This window comes from Phocoena sinus, chromosome 3, assembly GCF_008692025.1.
Source record: "Phocoena sinus isolate mPhoSin1 chromosome 3, mPhoSin1.pri, whole genome shotgun sequence".
Taxonomy (NCBI): domain Eukaryota; kingdom Metazoa; phylum Chordata; class Mammalia; order Artiodactyla; family Phocoenidae; genus Phocoena; species Phocoena sinus.
In genome coordinates, this window is record NC_045765.1 from 113,644,945 (window position 1) to 113,668,205 (window position 23,261).

General features: G+C 39.7%; 1 protein-coding gene across 5 annotated transcripts in view; it reads left to right on the forward strand.

Annotated features, from left to right (window-relative positions):
- Positions 1-6,307: 6,307 nt before the first annotated feature.
- Positions 6,308-23,261, forward strand: part of POC5 (POC5 centriolar protein) — a 34,409-nt gene continuing 17,455 nt past the window's right edge. For 2 of the 5 annotated variants that reach the window (XM_032628746.1, XM_032628751.1), the window contains exons 1-6: positions 6,311-6,423; positions 10,327-10,422; positions 14,146-14,287; positions 16,101-16,187; positions 19,209-19,414; positions 21,307-21,483. In XM_032628746.1, coding sequence (XP_032484637.1) covers positions 10,339-10,422; positions 14,146-14,287; positions 16,101-16,187; positions 19,209-19,414; positions 21,307-21,483 — 696 coding nt within the window. In that variant the 5' untranslated portion in view covers positions 6,311-6,423; positions 10,327-10,338. Of the gene's footprint in view, positions 6,424-10,326; positions 10,423-14,145; positions 14,288-16,100; positions 16,188-19,208; positions 19,415-21,306; positions 21,484-23,261 lie in introns of all 5 variants that reach the window. The other 3 variants (XM_032628748.1, XM_032628749.1, XM_032628747.1) reach the window with 3 other exon arrangements.

The window sequence follows — 23,261 nt, forward strand, 5'->3', positions numbered from 1 at the left end:
CTTGTAATAACTTATAATGGAAAAGAATCCAAAAAAAGAATATAAATGTATAACTGAATCATTTTGCTGTATGCCTGAAACTAACACAATACTGTAAATCTATACTTCAATTTTTAAAAATTATTATAGTAAAAAAAAGAATTGCATAGATTCTCATCACTGAGCTGAATTACCCGCGTCTGCAAACCTACCCTCAGAAGCCCTAACGACCCAAGAATATAACATCTGTAGGGCACTCAAAACATCAGTGGGACTCAAGTAGTATTGTTCTGTGAAAAACTAATTAATGTGCTTCTTGCAGCTAGTCCTAGATTGTTTTAACAGGAGAAAGAAATGATAAGAGTAAGGAAGTTTTTATATGGCTAGAGGATGCTAACAGAGGGGTTCAAGGGCATGTCTTTATAATTAGGAAGAACAGAGAAGGCTGATGATGAGGGTTAAGAAACAAACTCTGTTCTGCCATAAAAAGACCAGGGAATGCTGTGTAGCAAAATGCAACTGTGGATTCCAGGGAATCAAAATATTCTGAATAAGCTCTTATTCCACTACAAATACGCACCCCTGCACAGCGCTGCCATGCTGCCTCATCTGCAGACCACTGTGCTCACAATGCCCACCACCTCCCTTTGTCTTTGCTTATCGACAGTCTTTCTCCCTCTGCTGTCCTTCAGTTAAATGTGTTCAATGAATCCATCTTTTTGGCTCTCAGTGTGCGCTGGGATTCTAAATAGACTATGTAGTCCAGCTACAGAAATTCTATGTGGGGACATGCATTGTAAGCCACTTTCCCCAAAATAATCTACCATGTTCTTTGCACACCTTCCTGCCGGAACTCAGATTTCACCATCAAGGCACTTTTCTGATTTAGAAAAACAAGAGCATTGTTTCCAGAAGGTCAGTACTCGTAGTTCATAAGGAATGGATCTCTCTGGAGACTTGTGCCTCTCTCATCTGTGGAGGTTAAATTACTATGTCAGCCACTTGTAACCTGGAGAAACAAGGTCCAGCATGAGAGGCTGTGACAAAGGCAGGTACCTCTGAATTGAGGAGTAGAGGATGAAAAAGAAGGGAAGGAAAATCTGTGAGTCCAGCAGTCTTATGGAAAAACATCCATGGGGTTAGCTATAATGTACCAAGACCTTAGGGCACACCATGGCAGTCTCACCCAAATATGGTCCTAGCAAGGGTTCTGACCCTGAAATCTCTCCCCATCTCCACCCCTATTCCTTTTCCCTGGACTTCTCTTTATTTGACACTTTCTCTCTCTTTCCAGGTTGGCAATTCCAAGAAAGCAAATATAGTTTTCTCTAGATCTAATTTATTCCTCCACAGAATGAAAGTGATAGACTAGATTATGGTTGCTACCCTAGAACAGGAGTCATCAATGTTAAAGACTTCCAGGTCAAGGAATGTTCCCTTACGGTCCTAGCTAAATAAATAATAGGGTGAGGAGACAGGCTTTTTAGATGAGTCAGGGATGACCTGGAAAATAAAGAGGTTTCAAATCAGTCCCCTAACCCAGGCTTAGCAAAAATAACATGGGTTTCAGCTCTTTCCAACAGTAATAACTCAGAGATGCTCCCAACAGGTACCTAGAGCCATCTTAGGTTCATGCCTTCATCTTGAAGAATGTTAAAACACCAGATCTAACAAACCTGAACCCTTTGTACTTTTAAAAACTGCAAAGTACTTTCACATACATTGCTTCCCAACAGATTCATATGTCTATCTGTATAGATTTAGTTGTGATATTAGTTGGAGGGATGGTTATAAGAGATTGTCCCAAAAATACAGGGACTTAAAGGAAAAAAAGAAACAATTTGTCTGTTTTCCTGTATTATAGAACTGGCAGAGTTCTATTCCACCTGATAATTCAGCCCAACAGAGTGGGGAAGGAGAAGGCTTAGAGAAAGCATAACTAAGGTTTTAAATCCCATTTCACTTACACTCATATTCCATCACCTCACTTTACTGCCAGGTGGACTGGGAAATGTAGTCTACCTAGGCAGCCATGTGCTCAGAGTTGATGATTTTACTATGGAAGAATGGAATAGATTTTTGATAGATAGATAGATAGATAGATAGATAGATAGACAGATATAGGTTCAGGTTCAGGTTTAGCTTTAGATTTAGATTTGGTAGATTCTATTATTTTCTCAACTTTAAAGAGATGAGCTTAGGCTCATAAAGGATACAAAGCTTCTGCAAAGTTGTACACCTAGTACATGGTAAATTTGAAAACTCTGGGATAGATCTTCTGAATTTAGGGGAGCTTTGAATATCATGTAATACCAAGGAAGGTTTTTGAGGAAGAAGTGATGTAATCCAAATTTAAGAAGATAATTTATAAGCAGTGTGAAGAGTGAATTATAGAAAGAAGAAATAAAGACCTGCAACTAGAGAAACCGTCCAAATTTAGCAACAGCTTAACCTAAAACAGTGGGGATTAAAAGGAAACATATCAGAGCAGAGGTTCAGAACTTAGGGCCCATGGAAATGCATCTATATGGACAAACTCAGTAGTCACTTCAGTAGCATTTTACTGAAGCCTCTCCTGGTTTTCCTCCCACTTCTCCAGCCCCTCCTTCTGTCTCATTTGCTGGCTCCTCCATTGCTACCCAACCTCTGAACATCAGAGGAATCCAGGGTTCATTTCTAAACCCTCTTCTCTACTCACTTTACTCTCTCCCCCCAGGTTGTCTCATCTAGTTCCTTAACTTTAAATTGCATCTTATCAGTTATTTATCACCACAATAAATCTACATAACAAGCCACCCCAAAGCACAATGGCTTTAAGCAATCAATGTTCATTTAGCTCCTGACTATGCAGGTTGGCTGGGTGGTCCTGCCATCCTTGATTGGACTTACCCACCTGTCTGGGTGTCAGGTGGCTATAGACTGATCTAGGATGGCCTCAGCAGGGATGATCAGGCAACTCAGGTCTACTGCACTGTCAACTTCCACTAGGCTAGTTGAGACACATTCTCATGATGATAACAGAGGGCAAAAGCAAGCCAAGCCAATCAAAAAGCATCTTAAAAGCCTCTGCCTCCATCATGTTTCTTAACATCCCATCTGCCGTTAATGAGAAGGCATGGCAAAGGACACTGATATAGTAAGAGATGAATAATTGGAGCCATTTTTGAAATCCTCCACAATTTCTACATGCAAAGCCTCCTTGATTTACGTATCTGTGTCCTGACCTCTTTTCTGAGCTCTAGACATATATGTCTAATGGCCTAATGGACAGTCACTTGGCTATGTCCAGGTATTACAAACAGCATATTTAAAAATGAACCTTTGATCTTCTCCTTTTAAAACCTGATCCTCATCCGGTGTTCTCTTTCTCAGTAAATGTCATCCACCCAGTCACTCAAGTCACAAATTTGAAACTGTAGTATCCTTCTTAGCACTTCTCTCCTTCATCTCAAATACAATTCATCAAGTCCCATCAATTCTACTTCCAAAATATATCTCATATCTGTCATCTTCTCTCCATCTCCCTTGCAACCCCTCTATTCTAAATTGTTTTCATCTCTCTCCTGAACATCTAAAAATATCCCAATGGACTTTAAGTAAAATCTCAAACCCTTAACATAGAACCCTCACTTCCATCTGCAGCCTTATCCTGTACCTGTCCCTACTTCACTAAGATTACTTGCTTTTATTCATCATCCAGATATAATAAGTGTTTTCTTACCTCAAGGCCTTGGCTACTGTATTGATTTCCTAAGGATGCCATAACACATTACCACAAAATGGGTGGTTGAGACAACAGAAATTTTTTTAACATCTTTACTGGAGTATAATTGCTTTACAATGTTGTATTAGCTTCTGCTGTATAACAGAGTGAATCAGCTATATGTATACATATATCCCCATATCTCCTCCCTCTTGCGTCTCCCTCCCACCCTCCCCATCCCACCCCTCTAGGTGGTCACAAAGCACTGAGCTGATCTCCCTGTGCTATGTGGCTGCTTCCCACTAGCTATCTACTTTACGTTTGGTCGTGTATATAAGAGACAACAGAAATTTATTCATTCACAGCTCTGGAGGTCAGAAATCCACAGTGTCACCAGGGCTATGCTCTCTCTGAACACTCTAGGGGAAGATCTTTCCTTGCCTTTCTAGCTTCTGGTGGTTGCTGGCAATACTTGGCATCCTATGGTTTATAGATGCATCACTCCAATCTCTGCCTCCCTTTCTCCCCTGTATCTCTTCTGTGTCTAAATTTCCCTCTCCTATAAGGATACAAGTCATTGGATTAAGGCCCACCTTAATCCAGTATGATTTCATTTTAACTTGATTATATCTGCAAAGACCCCATATCCAAATAAGGTCACATTCACAGGTACTAGGGTTTAGGACTTAAACATATCTTTTTTGGAGGATACCATCTAATCCATAACAGTGATGCTATTCCCAACAGAACATTTTGAGTGATAAGGACATGGACTTTGGAGCCCAGACTGCCTCAATTTGAATGCCAGTTTTGCTCTTATTAGCTGTGTGTGCCTAGACAAGCCACATAACCCCTCTGGGTTTCAATTTTCACATCTTTAAAATGAAGATGGAAACAGAGTCCAAGTCACAGGGAGAATCTGAGAATTAAATGAGTTAATTTGTACAGTGCCCTGAACACAGGAAACATTATATGTGTGTTTATTAAAGTTCTTTATATACTCATCCTTCAGGTCTCAGCTTAAATGTACTTTATCACACAGACATTTCCTGATTTCTCCTCACTTCAAACATAATTCATAACTATTTATTCATTTGTATTGTTAATTTGATGTCTGTTTTCCAATTAGACTAAGTTCCATGAGAGCAGAGTGTGTCTATTTTATTCACCACTCTATTCCTAGCACCAACAAAATGCTTTGCATCTGATGACTGTTAGATAAATATTTGTTGAAAGAATAATTACGCAGGGTTCAAGCTGGCAATTTAATTTTCGTGGGTTTGTGGAGGGTTTTAGTCTCCCTCTCTCTCTTTGGCTCCACCTCTAGGAACCTTCGAAAAAGAATCTGTTCTAAATTTATAACATGGAGACAGGTTTGTTCTCTTTCTCGATGTAGATTCACAGAAGAATGGTGATGCCTTAGCCAATACTTTTCTATGAAAATCTGCCCCCCAAAGGGACAGAGAAGAGAAACATGGAGCCAAGTACAGGAGGGCACAGGGATAGCGAATCAGAAACAATTACAGTGTAAGGGGTCACCACATGGTAATTCAATTGAAAAACAGATTTTGGGACCAGGTATGAATTTGTATCTATCAATAGGAATTTGTCCTTTATTATAAGCATGGGAAAGGTGGGGGGCAGAGAACAAACATAGCTTATGCTGAAGAAACTGCTGGTGTTCTTCTTATTTCATTGCTTGTATAAATAGAAGTCTGGCTCCGTGAACAGGTAAGTAGGTGAGACCCAGGTTATGCCATTTCTATCTACAGGAAAAGAAACAGATACCTCATCCTCCAGGTAACACAGGGAGCCTGAAAACTCACTGGGATCTCATTACTTGCTCTCCAGATTGGGGCACTCCCTTTGCCACCTGGATCCTAACGTACCTCTAGCCGTTATGCCAATAAAGCTGAAAGACTCGTTTTTTGATATTTATGCGATAGGTATTTTAGATATAGTAAGTCATTTAATCCCCCTACAAGCCTATATGTGGATAGCATTATCCAAGGTGACAGTGAGACGTGATACAGCCAGGATATACTTATGATGATTCTAAGGTCAATACTCACTTCGCCCGACGGGCTTGCCTTGCAATCTGACACGTTTGAAGTCACTAGTAAAACCTAGTCTGGCAGTTTCTTAAAGCCTGGTCCGCAGACCCCTGCGTCAGAATCACTGTTGGTCTTTGTTAAAAATTCAGATTCCCTGGCCCTGCCTAAGACTGAAGGAATCAGCAGGTGATTCTGCTGCAGGGCACCTGTGGAAGCAGATGATTCACATGCATGAGGACTACACGCATAGGCTATGGGCATTATCGCACAGACAGCTGCATAACATCCTAGGGGACTTCAGCCCTGCTCAGCAGTCTCTAACCAAACTTGCTCTCAGAGCCGCCCGGTCTCCCGCAGGCGCAGAACGGAACTGATCACGGGCTCCTGTACGCTGGGCAGGGCTCCCTAAGACTCCTCCCGCTCCGAACAAGCCGATGCAAGGGGCGGGGCTCTCCCTAAGAAACTTAATTCCGGCTTCTCCTTCCTGCCCCGCCCCCGGATCTCAGACCAATCAGACGGCAGGTTGCTGAAGCTCGGGGCCAATGCTCGGGGCCGTCCTTATTTCCTCCGTGCAGTTTGAAACTGTCAGGTTGCTGCTGAGGAAGACGCTGGACTCACTGTTGTCTCAGCGGCGACGCGGAGACAAGACGCGGAGGAAGGAGTCCGTGTTTGCGGAGAGCCGAGGTGGTGGGTAGCGGCGCCGCGGGCGAGCCCCGCGCCCCTGGCGGAGGCACTGGAGTGGGGTTTAAAGTGTCTCGGCCTGGGTTGGCGCCCCCGGGGATCGGACAGGACAGGGCTGGGGGCATCTTCCCGAAACGCGGGCCCTTCAACTGTTCTGCGGGGCGGCAAGGTCGAGAGGTTTTTTCCCTCCGAGCCGTCCGGGAAGAGAGGGCAGGAGTGAGGGGTGCCTGAAGTATAGCGGTATTGTCGCTATAGGTTCGGGTCATTTAAAACGTTAGGGGGTAAAATGACCATGGCTAACCCTTTGTTTTTTGGGGTTTTTAGAAACATCTTTATTGGAGTATAATTGCTTTACAATGGTGTATTAGTTTCTGCTTTATAACAAAGTGAATCAGTTATACATATACATATGTTCCCATATCTCTTCCCTCTTGCAACTCCCTCCCCCCAACCCTCCCTATCCCACCCCTCTAGGTGGTCACAAAGCACTGAACTGATCTCCCTGTGCTATGCGGCTGCTTCCCACTAGCTATCTATTTTACGTTTGGTAGCGTATATATGTCCATGCCACTCTCTCACTTTGTCACAGCTTACCCTTCCCCCTCCCCATATCCTCAAGTCCATTCTCTAGTAGGTCTGTGTCTTTATTCCCGTCTTACCCCTAGGTTCTTCATGACCTTTTTTTTTTCTTAGATTCCATATGTATTTGTCTTTCTCTTTCTGACTTACTTCATTCTGTATGACAAACCCTAGGTTCATCCACCTCACTACAAATATCTCAATTTCATTTCTTTTTATGGCTAATACTTTGTTTTAAAGTAAGAATTCGATTAACACAGGGATAAGAGAAAGTGATTGAAGAGAACTTGTAGCCGTTTGCTTGCTCGCAGCTGCTTCTCCCTCTGTAGTCCCTGAGGTGGGGAGGGGCTGGCGCACCCCCTCTCCTTGCCTGCAGCTAAGACAGCTCAAGGGCGCAGGGACGTCACCCTGCTGCCCGCTCGCACGTTAATTCACTCTCTGCCTCTTGGAGGTTAATTTGAATTCCCGGACCTCGCTTCCCCTATCAGCCAGGCAATTACCAAGATGTAATTTGATTTCTCTGGCAATAGACAAGGGCTCGGAACTTTTTATCTCGTGGTTTCTGATATCTTGGGTTAGAGAATACTGAAAATTTAGTTATCTGATGTACATCTGCTTCCCATCAAAGCATGTTTCATTTTTCTCCTTTGTCTCTGAACTAGAAACAGTAAGGAAAATGCTACTGTTGGTAGAGTTTTAGATAAACTGTCATACCTTGTTGGCATCAAAACAGGGCAGATGGAAGATTTATAGCATATTTTCCAAAAGTACAGTAGTTGTTTTGTGTCTTCAGTGTCTATATTCAGAAATTCTTTTTGAGATCTGACCATACTTCTCAGCTTATTTGTTTTTTAAATAATCAGCACCCCCCAACCCCTGCCCCCCTTATTACCAGTCTGCAAGCACATCCTAAAGGAAGAAGGGAATTGAAATAGAAGGGACAAAGTTACCACAGTGGTGGATTTGAAGTCCGTGAAGCAGCCATTCCTTGCTGCAGACGTATGTGCTTATTTTATCCTCCCTAATTGGCTTAACTAAAGTCAGTCATGCTGAGATTTCATTTACTTATCATGTCTCTACACAGTAATGCTCATTGAATAAAGTTGAAATTTCCTTTCCACAGTCTAACCCCAACCTATGTTTCCATTCTAATATTGCACTTCTCCCTGTATCTGCCCTTTCTATTTCATTTTCTTCATCTCTTAATTTTCAGCCCACTGTGATTGAGACTTGTTCCACTGTCCACTGAAATTGTTCAGGCTAAATGCCCCAGCAACTTCCTGATTGCCAAATTCAAGGGACTCTATCAGATTCTCATCTTCCTTTGGCATCTGTTTCTGACCACTCTCTCCTGGAAGCTTTTGTGATGCTGTTCTCGTTGTTCTACTGTTCTGACTTCCTTTTCAATCTTTGCTGGCTCTTCTCACTTCCCCTTTAAATATTAGCGGTTCTGATTTTAACCCTCCTCTTGCTACAGTAGTGGCCCTTAACTTCACTAAGGTTATAGTACCCTCTGGACACATTGGAAGCTGAGAATCCTCTTCCTAGAAAAATACACATGTGCTAAAAATATTGCATACAGTTTGGGTGTAAGGACCTCAGAATAAGCACTCTCTCTCACACTCCTTTTCATAAGTGATCTTATCCTCTCTCTTTTTTTAGCAGTTCCCATTATGCTGACGATTCCTCAAAATGAATCTCGAAACCTATACATCCAGTGCAGGGCTCCCACCTTGCTTAACTCCAGAAAGTACCATTCACATTGTAGCCATTGTGAATGGCAGTCCTTGGAGTTGTGCATTGCATAAGTGGTGTGCCCAAGATACTGCATACCGGCAGCCTCACTTCCGTGCCTCGGAGGCACCTCATACCCAACAAGTCTGATAGTGAGCCCATTACCCTTTCTCCCAACCTGCTTGTCTTCCTGTATTCCTTGCCTTGGGGAGTAGCACTACCATCCATCTAGTTGCAAGCCAGAAATCTGGAAGAGATCAACATTTCCTCCCATTAACCCCTTAACCAATTGTTGATCGTGATCTCGAATTTCCACTGCCATAACACAACTGTCTTACAGGCATAACTCCGTCCACTTCCCATTGCTGCCTCCTCCATTCAGGTCCCCATTTGCCAGAGGGAACATTTATCTCTTGGACTACTGAAGTTGGCTCTCCGTTGCTCTTTCTTCAGTATCCCACCTCTCAAATCCATCCTGAAAGCTGCCAGAGTGATCTTTCTAAAAGACAAGCCTGATCATGTTATCACCTGTTTAAGACTTTAATAACTTCTCTTAGAAGAAAGACGAAACTTTTTAACATGACATAATTATGATCTTCCATGATCTGGCTGCTCCTTACCTTGCCTGTTTCATCCTTAGCCAAACCTTGCTCTGTACCCTTTGCTTTAGCCTCACAAACTACTTGCAGTTCCTGGAGTATGTGTCCATGCCTCATTGACTTTGCTTATGCTGCGCTATTGCCTTGCATATCCTTTAATCATTTATCTGTCTTTCAGGTCTCAACACCCTGATCGTTTATTCCCACTCCTTCATACCCTCATCATCCTACCCTGTGAAAAAGGCTACTCTGACCTCCCTACTTTGTGCCTCTGTTGTTTTAGGATCTAACAGCACTTTTTCTATCAGTCATTTCTAATATATACATGTCTGGCCCTCCTTACAGATTGCAGAGTCCTTGAGGACAAGGACTTCATCTTACCTTTCTCACCAATGTCTTACATATAACTGGTGTTCGGATCATTTGAATATGCCTTTTAAGGAACTTATGTACTTGTTACTACCAGTAATGTTATTATTATTTATTTTTTTGGTTAAGACCTTAAACAATTTTTCTTTGCATGGTATTAGAATCTATTGTTCCATATAGGCTTGCTTTTCTTAAAATAGTATTCCCAAAAGGTCAGTTCGCCAAGCAGAGAATTTACACAGGTTGTTCCTTCTCTCTTGGTTCAGTATCTTGTGGGAAAGGATGCAGCATCTAGGTCCTCACACACTGTTGAACAGTGATCACACGTTCTGATTCTCAGCAGCCCCTACCATGGATTTTTCTGGGGAGCCTCCATTTTTTCTTTAACCTTTCATGTATTTGTCTCATCTCCTTGACTACGTTATATACTGGGAAGTGAGTCTTTGTCTTTCTTGCCCAGTGATTTCGTCTGTGGGTGTTCAGTATGTTAAATGATTTTAACATATCGAATGGTTATTGTTTATAGGGTAGGATGTTATTACACACACATATATGTATATAGAAAACATTTTACTTTAGTTTAAATATTGCAAAAAACAAACTGAATTTAGCTTCTCCTGTTTTATAGTATTTGTACAGAATGTCATCAGATGAGGAGAAATGCTCACCTCCAGTTTTGCACAATGAATCCGACCGAGGCAGTTCTGTCTCTTCAGAACTTCAGGTAGGAAGACATGTCTAAATTTGTCATGACTTATTTATTTCAAACAAGAGACAATATGAGGGAAAACTAGGAATACATTTTTCATTCATTCATGCCATTTACATTTATAATTATAATGTGTATCAAATTATAATAATATCAAACTTTGGGAATTATTTTACAAGCCTTGGGAAATACCTTACATTGTTTTAATTAACCTTTCAGAAAATAATCATGAACGCTTCCAGCATTCTCTGTACAAAGGCTTCAAACAACACAGTGAGAGGAGAAGCTGGAAATCTGAAGAAACATTTTTTCTTGAAATTTTCTCTTTGTAGCTTTCTCATGTGAATGCTGCTTTCACTTTAATGCAAATTAATCCAATATCAAGCCATCCAGAGTTCTGGGGCCCTAGATTCCCCAGTGTTCCACTGTTGGTTCTGGCCCCTGTTGCCATACCATTCAGCACCTGCTGGTGCCCAGGACCTGGACAGTGACAGGTACATTGACTACGGAAGGCGTGGCTTTTATATGAAATGTTTTCAATTTCTTTTAATTCTAAGTGTTTTATCATCAAAAATATGGATTCAGATTTCTAGAGTAGATTTTAAATGAGAGAATATGGACACGGTATATCTTGGGTTTTATGGTTATATTACTTAAGAGGGGAAAAGCTGGATGGTATGTTTATGCCTAAGTAGAGTAAGTTGTTACTGGCACTGCATAAGATGACAGAAGCTTCAGGGAAATATTTTATGAAACAGATGTGTTCCTTTAATTGAAATAACAGGTTTAGGAATTGGGAAGCTATTGGAAAAGTATCTGTGAATATTTACTAGGGTAAAAGTGGTCTGGAATTGTGACTTAGATGTTTCATCCTTGCCTTCCCTTTGGATGTTACCTCTCCCATATAGTGCTATCTCTTTAGGCAACAGTGTTGTCCTGCACCCTTCATCTTTGCCATATCCAAACTTCCTTCAGGAGAGAACTGATTAACTTATTTATACCTGTGATATTGTGAGTTATAATAAATAAATAGTTGGTCTTCATCCCATTTCTGCCACAGAGCTCCTAAACCTATTGGAATTTCCTAACTAGTGAGAATGATGGTATCTTTTGTTATGTTGATGATGTGACTTTTGGACCTCGCCTAAGGATGGGGACTGGTTGCCAGGAGAGACAACCATGTTATCAGAGGGTTGAAACGTTCAGTCACACCCCCCTGACCTCAGGGAGAGGGTCTTGGCAGTTGAATCAATCGCCAGTGGTCATTGATTTATTCAATTATGCCTATTTATTGAAGCCTGCGTCAAAACCCAAAAGGACTGGGTTTGGGGAGCTTCCAGTTGGTGAACACGTGTAAGTGCTGGGTGACTGGCCTGCCAGGAGAGGGTACGGAAGCTCCATGCCCCTTCCCCATACCTTGCCCTGTATATTTCTTCCATCTGGCTATTTCTGGGTTATATCCTTTTACTGGTAATCTAGTAAGTAAAATGTTTCTCCGAGTTCTGTGAGCCCTCTAGCAAATTACTCAAACCCAAGGAGTGGGTCTTTGGAACCTCCAGTCCATAGCTGGTTGGTCAGAAGCACAGGTGATAACCTGGACTTGCGACTGGCATCTGAAGTTGTGGGGTGGGGGAGGGCAGTTTTGTGGGACTGATCCCTTCACCTTTGGAATCTGATGCTATCTCTGGTGGAAAGTGTCAGAATTGAGTTGAATTATAGACACCCAAGTGGTGTCTGAGGATTGCTTAGTGGTGGTGGGGAAAAAACTCACAGGACCTTTAATACTAAAATGTAAACACCTTATAAGATCTTCACACTTTTTTATCACACAAGCAGCACCCAAAGACTCAAACTTAGAGTAAGTGCTAATGATAAGCATGTGACAAGGTGTGAAGTCACTGGCTACCACACAGCTCATCACTCCCGTGTCATAAGGAGGGACTGACCCCATCAGATGTGCTTGAGTTTGAGTGGCTGGTAGTTGGTGTGGACCACCTATGTCATAGTTGTGTGCTCACCTGTACAGCTTACTTGAGCAGATGTGTACAGGTGTGAAGTTAAAATAACAACAAAACATAAACTTGTACAGAGCTACAGCCTTTCCAATCTATGACATGTTCACAAGAATTTGACATCAATGGCAGAAGGAGCTTTATTCCAACTAACAAACAAATTTAATAATATACAGCTTCTGGCCTGTTAAAATTTAGTATATATGTCACCTTTGATAGTGTATGCTCTTTTATTAATTTTTTAAAGAGTTAAATAGCTTAAAAATGAAATATGAAGAAAATATTGTGGATTCCCTGAAGTACCTTCTTGGAAATTAGTTTGAAACGTATTGATATTGACTACTTACATAGTCTACAAGGTAGTTTTGACTTCAGAACTCTGACTGCAATTACATCTATTCTTTTGGGAAACACAAGACACTATGATATATTCATGGCCAGAAACTTGAGTGTGTTTAGACAGTTAAATATTCTTACTCATAGAAAACAGGGAAAAAGTAAGGGTTGCTAATTTTCAAACACCTATACCATATCATAATGGTCTTATTAAGGTAAGGTTCTTTCTTTGCTTTAGGCAGAATCTCTATTAACTCAATTCAGCAGATATTTACTGTGACACTTCAAGGAGGTAATTTTTAGCGTCATTTTTCTTCATCCTGAAGGTGAATCAAATAATAAGACAGTTATGACCAATGAAATGATGATAGTGGAGTTTTCTGTATCTGAACTAAACTTTTTATGGAGAAAAATTAATATTAATTCTTTAGAATAATGACATTTCATATTCTTGAAAACCTTCCCCCCATTTTTACTGCAAAGATGTTCTCTGGGTCCATGGCATAATATCCTTAGAAATTACTCCTGAATAGGAATATTTGTTGCCTCAGTGACCAACCCCTTTTGAATGGAGACTAAGTTCCAGTATATTTTTTACTTCACTGATAGAATTTTTTGGTTTGGCTAAACAAATATCTAACTATCTATATTAGGAAATTCCACTTTTTTTTTTTTTAACTTGAGGAATATTCCTGTAAGGTCTACACTTTATGGCGTGCTTTTTTTTATCCTCCTTTGGCATGTGCCATGATGTGCCAGCAGGTAGAATGCAGGTTGGCATTGTGTTCTCTTTTTATCTTCAGTATTCTTTCTCTTCCAGTATCTCTCATACTCTTTCCATGCTTACATATGAAAAGAGACTCAGGGTTGTTGTAGAATTGGGTGGGAGCAGGGATTGATCAGAGCTAAAACTACTTTTCATCCCTAGACCTTCCTGTTGTGGAGTCTTTGGGAGCAGCATCTTAGAACTAAATTTCAGAAAAGCAGAGAAATTGCCATGTCTTTTCCCACCTGCAAGCAGCTACCAATTGAAAGAGGGCTCTTCTGTGTTGTAGATGTTGATCAGCTTCAGGAAACTGCTCTAGGTAATCTGTGTCACTGTTTTAAATTGACATGCTGAAGGAATATGGGTACTAAGGCATTAGCACTAGAAGAAATTTGGGTAGGTATATTTGTTGGATTTTTTGCTTGTTTTTAAGAAATTTTACTTACTACAAGAGAGTGAGTAAATAATGAATGAAAAACATAAAAGTACATATTCCTTACTATCGTTTGGGCATACTGTTTCGGGAACTGAAGTAGGAAACATCTTTGTGCCTTTACCATTCTTTTGCCTGAGTGTGCCTTGTGACAGGGATATAATACATTATTTATTGTTGGCTTCTCATAGGAAGAGTATGAAGAACTGCTTCGTTATGCTATAGTGACTCCAAATATTGAATCAAGTGCTTCGCAGCCGTCTCATTCTAAGGGAGAAGTGGTGCCAGATATTAGAATTCCTACTATAATTGATGATATTCTTCAAAATCCAGGTTATGTATATTTTTCGAGATGTCTCTTCATTTAAGATGTTACTGAGTTTTTTAATGCTGTTGACTTTTGATTGTGAAAATACTTCTCCAGTGATTCTTCTCAATCAACAGTGTATATCACTATAATTTGGGGGAAATTTTACATTTTAATACTTTTTCTTGGCTCTTATATAACAGTTGGATTTTTATTTGAACTTCATTTAGCTATTTTATGAAAAGTCATAAAATTAGAGCAACACTGTAGCAATTACATGTCTTTTAGTGGAGTATGTTGCATCTCTGTACTTGTTACAATGGTTTTATGCCGGGAGACACTGGAAACGAAATGCCCAAGCCCCCAAATTAGAGATGGTCTATAAGTAGCCCTCAGAACCCCTTAAGTTCACGAACCATGTGCTAGGACTTTGTCAGCAGTATTTATACGGACCTGGAGGACTGTTTGGATTGTTACTGCAAAGGTGAACCCATTTTTGAACTGTGTCACTGACAGAATTGAGAACTAACACAAACCAGGATGTGTGTTGATAGATGAGTGAGTGAAAGGTAGAGAAAGGAAGATAAAGCTCCTTTTACCAATCTGTTCCTTATTTGATACAAGATTCCAAACAGCTCACTCAAAACAAGCGTTCTTTCAAGGGGTGCAGATAGCCCTCCTAAAACAACCCTGATAATGAGCAGTTATCAACAATAAGCATAACTCCAAGGATCCCTTGTTGAAGCACATGACACAGCCTAGTCAGAGCCAGCAGGCTCTTGGGTTCCTGGTAAGTCACAGCCCTAGTGTCTGTTGTTCCTCTCCCTCTGTAGACATGGAGTTTTCATTGCTCCTCAGCCTATGACACTGGATCAACAAATAGGACCAGAACCTGAAAACATACATATTTCTTCTACATATTTCTTCTAACACTGAAACGTACTAACACTGAACACTTTCTGCCCAAATTCTGTTGATCTTCAAGAGATATGAGCCTTGGATTTATTCATTCTCCATCAGTGATCTCGACCATGTTTTGATTATATGCACTTCCTAATGAGCAAACCCAAAGTGCTGAATACTGTCTTAAAGCAATCACTTTGGACCTAAGAACCCTGGTCTTTTCTAGCATGTAAGATAGTATTCATTTGTTTATGCTCTGCCCTTTTCAAAAAGGATTTGAGATCTAAGCGTACAACATGCAGTGAGTTTAGATATCCTAATTCACACACAGACTTGGTTAGAATGGACTATGTAAATTTATCCCATTCTCTTTACTCTTGGTATTGCCGTTGCTTGGTAAATAGGGTGTGTTGAAGTTGACAAAGTCTCTGTAAGCCTCTGACACAGCCATCCTTGTGAGGTTTTTTTCCCAGTTTCCTTTTTGCCGTGTATTAACTAAAGGTTTCTGAGGTGCAAGTAAAGAAGTCCCTGTTTGGGGGGAACCGGTGTCACTTTAGTTTGAATGCAGCTAGTGAAAAGCAGCGGGCCCCGGAAATATCCAGTGTTGTGGGATAAGACAGCTTTTCTAAGTTCTAATGTCATTCATCCACTTACTCTTTTAGTGTGAATTGAATGCCATTAGTAGACTGAATTCTTTTTCATCCATATTTTTTGGGTGAATTGAGCCTATTAATGATACAATAAGACTTTTCGAGTCACACTTTTTTCTTTCTTCCTATTCTTTGTCATAACGTTCCTGTATCCCAGCATACTGTATTTTCCTTGTTCTAAAATCTGACTTGTGTACAGCTACCTTCTTAAATTAGGTGTGTGTGATTAGGCATTCTACGTAAGACTGGTTAGGTTTAATTAAAAGAAAAATCTCTTTCTTTTCAGCAGGAAATAGCCCTGCAGTAAGAGAAACGAGGATGGAAGTTGGAAAAAGATGTGATTTAAATATTTCAAGTCATTCAAAGACAGACGGTAGGACTTTTCCTTAGCTTATTTTTATTAATATACAACATTTTGTGCTTGGTGAATAGTATCCATGTAGTAAGGGGAATAATTGCAGCATATTACTTATTGGCAGGATTTTAAAATGCTATTATTACTAATTTATTAAGTAATACTATTTAAAATAATTTTGGGGGCTTCCCTGGTGATGCAGTGGTTGAGAATCTGCCTGCCAATTCAGGGGACATGGGTTTGAGCCCTGGTCTGGGAAGATCCCACATGCCGCGAAGCAAACTAAGCCCGTGCGCCACAACTACTGAGCCCACGCTCTAGAGCCCGTGAACCACAACTACTGAGCCCACATGCTGCAACTACTGAAGCCTGCGTGCCTAGAGCCCGTGCTCTGCAACAAAGAAGCCACTGCAGTGAGAAGCCCACGCACCGCAACGAAGAGTAGCCCCCACTCGCCGCAACTAGAGAAAGCCTGTGTGCAGCAATAAAGACCCAACGCAGCCAAAAATAAATAAGTAAATAAATTTATAAAAATAAATAAAATAATTTGGGGGACTTCCCTGGCAGTCCAGTGGTTAAGACTTCCCCTTCCAGTGCAGGGGGTGCAGGTCCAATCCCGGGTTGGGGAGCTAAGATCCCACATACCTCGCAGCCAAAAAAACAAAACAGAAGTGATATTGTAACAAATTCAATAAAGACTTTAAAAATGGTCCACATCAAAAAAATCTTAAAAATAAAATTAAATTATTTTGTAAGATGTCAGATACTACAATTAAGACAGGTTAATGCATTATAATGTGTGGCATTTTTTCCTAAAACTGCTAGATTAGAGAGCAGATTTTTTTTTTTAATATTTATTTACTTATTTTGGCTGTGCCGGGTCTTAGTTGCAGCACGTGGGATCTTCGTTGCAGCATGTGGGATCTTTTAGTTGTGGCATGCATGAGGGATCTAGTTCCCCAACCAGGGATCGAACCCGGGCCCCCTGTGTTGGGAGTGTGGAGTCTTACCCACTGGACCACCGGGGAAGTCCCAAAGGGCAGATATTTTTAAAGATTCAATGGGATATCATTTTGGCCAATTTAATTTTTTTCATAAACCAGAACATTATTTCCCAACTTTCAGGCATCCATGTACAAACTTAATGACTTTTGTCCCATCTTTATACCACCTGTCCTATTATTTAGTGTTTTTCTTTAGATATATTCATTTTTAGCTTAAATTGATTTTAAAAGGAAAATTTGTATCTGTCATTATTGATTATCGCATAAAAATAATATATACTTGTTACAATTAGAAAGCAATGGTTAAAATAAATGCAACTAAAACAAAGTTGTTAAATTTTGACCGGATACTAGTAGTGATGATATGTTCAGCCTGAAGTCTGTTTTTTCTTTGTTGAAGGGTGAGATTAGCAAGTGTTAAAGAGGTTGTAAAAGCATACTAACACCAGACTGAAACTTTTTCTTTGACGTAGAATAATCAAAATAGACTTTTCTTACTATGTGATTCAGTGTTATTTTTTATTTATCTTTTTTTCGGTACGCGGGCCTCTCACTGTTGTGGCCTCTCCCGTTGGGGAGCACAGGCTCCGGACACGCAGGCTCAGTGGCCATGGCTCACGGGCCCAGCCGCTCCGCAGCATGTGGGATCTTCCCAGACCGGGGCATAAACCCGTGTCCCTTGCATCGGCAGGCGGACTCTCAACCACTGCGCCGCCAGGGAAGCCTGATTCAGTGTTATTTAATGTAAGGACCATTTAAGCCACCATATAAGAAATGCCTCTGTCCTTTAGTTTTCTCACTTATAAATGGAAGACTTGGAGCCTCCCACATTCTTAAGTTGATGCTATTTTTTAAAATGTGAGTATATATTTAAAAACAACAACAAAAAAGCAGAGCCATGCTTTTTCCCTGAGTGCAGATCTAATCGTAGTAAAAGAGAATACTCATGTACTTTGTCATTCTGCATTTTTCTTTGGGTTCCTTAACCATCTTCAGAACATGTAGGTAGTGTTTCATTGTATGACTAGCCTGAACCATTTTTTGATACATTTTTTTACACAAAATATATGTATTAGGGAATGATTTTCCCTTTTGCAAAGTATTCTGGAAAGATTTACTTTTAAATAACAAGTTCTATAGTAGATTATTCTTTGTTTGATACATTCAGTAAGGAAAAGAGGAAAGCCCTTCAGTCTTGGTTATTAGGACCCTTATAGTAAAAGTGTGAGATACATGAGAAGTTATGATGAATAGTCTGTAATTCCAATATTCATGTGTGATAAAATAGTAACTTTTCTATTTTTGTGCTTTTTAAAGATAGATACCAATTCTCTTTCTGGCTCTGGCTCTCACACCAACCCCCCATGTACATGGGAAGGAGGTGGGAGTGATGTACATATGTACATACATATATATAGATACATATATTTCTCACCTATATGTTGAAGGCTCACAGGGTACCTTACAACTGAGTGTTTGATAAACTAAACTAGTCTCTTATAGTGTTGAATTTTAGTAGTGTTAAAACCCACACCATTGTTTTACATAAAGTAATAATGACTTATATACAGCCACTCTGACCTTGGTCACTTAACCCTTTCTAAACCTCAGTTTCCTCATCAGTAAAATGGAGATAATAATACCTTTTTCTTAGAGTAGTGTGTATTATGAGCTAATCCTTATGACGTTTTTATTACAGGAACATAAAAAGCATTTAGTAAATGTTGATATGATGATGTGAATGACAGTAGTTTCAGCTCAGGCTATACCTAGGTATATGAAACATCCTTATTTGGGATAGAGGTCATTTGTGGGTGGGGGAGGGAAGTGTAGGAGACTTCTTGTGCTGGTCAGTCCTAAATCAGTGACAATACTGAAATTTAAAACAGCCAGATTCAGTACACTGAAAGTCCATTCTCTGCATTTTCCTCAGCCTCCATTGATAACTGACATCTTGTAGGCTTCCAGTATAACTCCTTACCAGTTTGGGTTATTTTCAATTTAGCTAACCACTCCAACTTTTCTTTTCTTCTAGGGTCATCACCAGTGTCGTCCCCAAGGAAATCACCTCACCTGGTTATGGACTTCTTCAGTTCGAATCTTTTAGTTGACTCTTCCTCACCAAGGTCTAATTCTAGTCCTGTAGATGCCCATGAAGTAGTTGGGACCGATTTTCTTATTTCTGATGAAAACCTTCAAAAGATGGAAAATGTGCTTGATCATTGGAGTTCAGGTCTTAAGGTATTACAGTGTTCACTTACAATTGTTTAATATGTAGTATAGCAGTTTTGCTCTTGATTCCACTGTTTATTCTTCTTTTCTTTGAATTAAAAAGTTAAAAAAAAACAAAAAAACTTTAGTTGCCTTAGATCAGTCCAGTGTCTTAAATCTATGCCTCTCAATCGTTAACATCCATGCGAATCATCTGGGGATTCTGTTAAGCTGCAGCTTCTTATTCGGTCAGTCTTGGCCATGGTCCAAGATGGTGCATTTCTTTTTTTTTTAATTTTTTATTTGAAACGCACATAGTTAGACCTGTACCACTTTTTAAAAAAATTTTTTTATTTAGTTTTATTTATTTATTTTTGGCTGCATTGGGTCTTCGTTGCTGCACATGGGCTTTCTCTAGTTGCGGTGAGCGGGGGCTACTCTTCATTGCTGTGTGCACGCTTCTCATTGTGGTGGCTTCTCTTGTTGTGGAGCACAGGCTCTAGGCTCCCGGGCTTCACTAGTTGTGGCACGTGGGCTCAGTAGTTGTGGCTTGCAGTCTCTAGAGCACAGGCTCAGTAGTTGTGGAGCATGGACCTAGTTGCTCTATGGCATGTGGGATCTTCCCGGACCAGGGCTCGAACCTATGTCCCCTGCACTGGCAGGCAGATTCTTAACCACTGCGCCACCAGGGACATCCCTAAGATGGTGCATTTCTAACAATCTCCCAGGTGATGGTTCAGAAGCCATACTTTGAATAGCAAGGTTTTAAATAGTTGCTGGAACAGCTCTCCATGTGCTACTGAACTTCTCGAGATGTTTTGAAAGGCTCAGCCTGTGTGACTGAGAGAGACACCTATTGAGCCTTTCCCACATCATACCTATGACTAATGGAAATGTCTCCTTTTATATGAAGCATAAGACCCAATTTTAGCAACATGTATTCATTTTATAGCCACTCTTATAGCAACCACAGTGTATAACTGATAAATCAATAAAAATTGATTTTTATTCTGGTGATGTTAGTGGCCTCTAAATAAAACAAACTAATCCAGAAATGGCAGTTTTTCTGCTATTTAAAATATAATGGAGAAAATGACAGTTTTTCTGAAACAGTTTGAGAAAACTGAGTATTCACATATGTGGAGAAATTATGGTCATGAGAGTTTTGTGGCATCTATATTTTCTCCATTATTTGGAACCTTAAATTCTAGAAGTAATCTTTTAGTATAATTTCTATCATTTTTCTCCAGGGAACAGGTTTCATACTTCTAATGGTGGCGTTAAGTCCATTGGAGTAATGTACCACCAACCATTTAAAAATTGTCCTATGTTCAGTTAACCATACTGTTACCCAGTTTTTTGATACTGTTATCCAGTTTTTTGATAACATGATTATTTGGTCTTTTTATTTATGCCAGTCAGTAGGGTGAAAAGGGATCGGTCTTAGCAATTTGTTGTAAGGTGGCTGTTGTGATGAATGATTTGGAGGATGAAAACATCAACTCCAATGGTTTCCACTGTTCATCTCTATCTAAATAATATCCCAGTCCTGTGGCTCAGCCTAGGCCATAGTCCTGCATTTCCTTTTTGTCTGATCCACCTTAATATGGATATTTAAGTCCTTGAGTAAACAAAGGAACTGCTTATTAATGAATGAGACCTAAAAAATATTTTAATGACACTAAGGTTTCATACAAAGTAACTTAAAATAGGGGAAAAAAATCATGTCCTTAGTATGGTGAATGTGAACTAAGAAGAGCTGTGACTGTTGAACTTGCAGATGTTTTCATTAGTGGATTTTTTTTTAATAGCTCTTATGTTGATTGTTCTGATTTTTAAAAATTTTTTCTTAATTTCAGTGTCATTTTATGAAGTGGTATTAAGGAACAGACTACTTAATTGTCAGTATATTTATTTTTCAGACAAACATCATATCTGAACTAAGTAAATGGAGACTTAATTTTATTGACTGGCACCGAATGGAAATGAAAAAAGAGAGAGAAAAGCATGCAGCAGATATAAAACAACTGTGCAGCCAGATCAACAGCTTGAAGGAGCTGCAAAAAACCTATGAAGTCTCCATTGGGAGAAAAGATGAGGTCTTCTTTTTCATACTGCTTTTTAACTGAGATTCAGTAAATGTCTTGCTGGGTAATAAATGCCAGGAACTGATTGTTTAGATCATTACAAGATACAAAGGGAAGATCATTTCAGAAACTGGTAGAAAAATAGATGCATAGAAACAAGATTTATTCTTCACATTAAATGTGCCAGGATCACGTCATTTTATCTTTGCCATCACGTTTTGTATGCTCTAAGAGTGCATATTAAGTGTGGGAACACTAGTTTTTTCTTCCCAATCTTTTCTTCCTAACTGCCCTTAACAGAATGTCAGGGAACCACCATTACCCACATTTTCAACCATCCTTTCAGAGGGGCATAAGTATCCCACATTCATTCTATCTGTGATATGTCTTTATTCATTAATGAAGTCCTTCATTTTGTTGATAAGCACAAGAGCACTGTTTATTTCACTTTCTGTCAGCCTCTTAAGAACTTGAGAGTAGGGTTTAAATCTGGGCTAATTTTGTGCTTCCCAACAGCACCTTGAACAAAGCAGATGGGCAGCAAATCTGTAGCTCCCACAGGAGGATGGTGACCTTCAGAGAAGAGGGACTCACAGCAGACACCTCAGCTACTTGTCTGCAAATGCAGCACTCACTGTTTTAATGAACTAGATAAGATTATCGGGTTTTTTAAACATACTTTTTTGGGGGTGTTATAGGGTGCAATGTAAAATTGATCATTTTACGTAGTTTGCTTTTTTGAAACAATAGATACTAATGTCAGTCATTTTCTCTATTACCCTCAAAATTCTCTCCTAAGGTTTTAAAATATTTTATTAAATTTAATTTTTTTATTTCAAAACTGTCACACGCAAAAAGAGTATATATGCATGTCCAGTTTTTGAAAATAAAGTGAACAGCCATGTGCCACTACACAGCTTAATGGACTATTTTTAGTATCTTAGAATTCCTGCCCTTTTCCACTTTTGAAAATTATTTAAAGAACCAGAATGTCTCTCAGTAAATATGCCTAATTTACCAAATCTCTTTTTAACGGGACCATTTTTAGATATATATTTCAGTTACTCAGTTCTTTATAAGAAAGAATATTGGGCTTCCCTGGTGGCACAGTGGTTGAGAGTCCGCCTGCCGATGCAGGGGATGCAGGTTCATGCCCCAGTCTGGGAAGATCCCACATGCCGCGGAGCGGCTGGGCCCGTGAGCCATGGCCGCTGAGCCTGCACGTCCGGAGCCTGTGCTCCACAACGGCAGAGGCCACAGCAGTGAGAGGCCTGCGTACCGCAAAAAAAAAAAAGAATATTATCTCAGGATTTAAAAGCCTTCATAGATTTTTTTTTTTAAAGAACAGGAATAATATCACTGAAAAAGTACATCAAAGTGTAACAATTATTTGCTTTTATGAGTTTGTTGAATCCAGAAGATCATTAAACAATTATTGAGAAACTTCTATTCCAAGGTATTGAAGGTATTTAGGGGCTAGAAAGATATTTTAAACCTGGTCTCTGCCCTCAAGTCTAGTGAATAAAAACATTTTGTATACGTAGTAAAACTCTCAAATGTATGGTTGTTTTTCTTGAATTAAATTCCAGTGATCATATTAATTTTCATATACTGTATATAAACATTTTATTGATTATTACCAGGATACACATAATGAAGATTTCTTTCCTCTTTTGTTCCCCTTCATTCATTGATAAGTAGTGTATTCATATGGGAAAGTTTTTTAATGAGGTTAACTAGATGAATACAGTAGTGATCCATAAGTATTCTCTCTAGCATTTTTTGATATA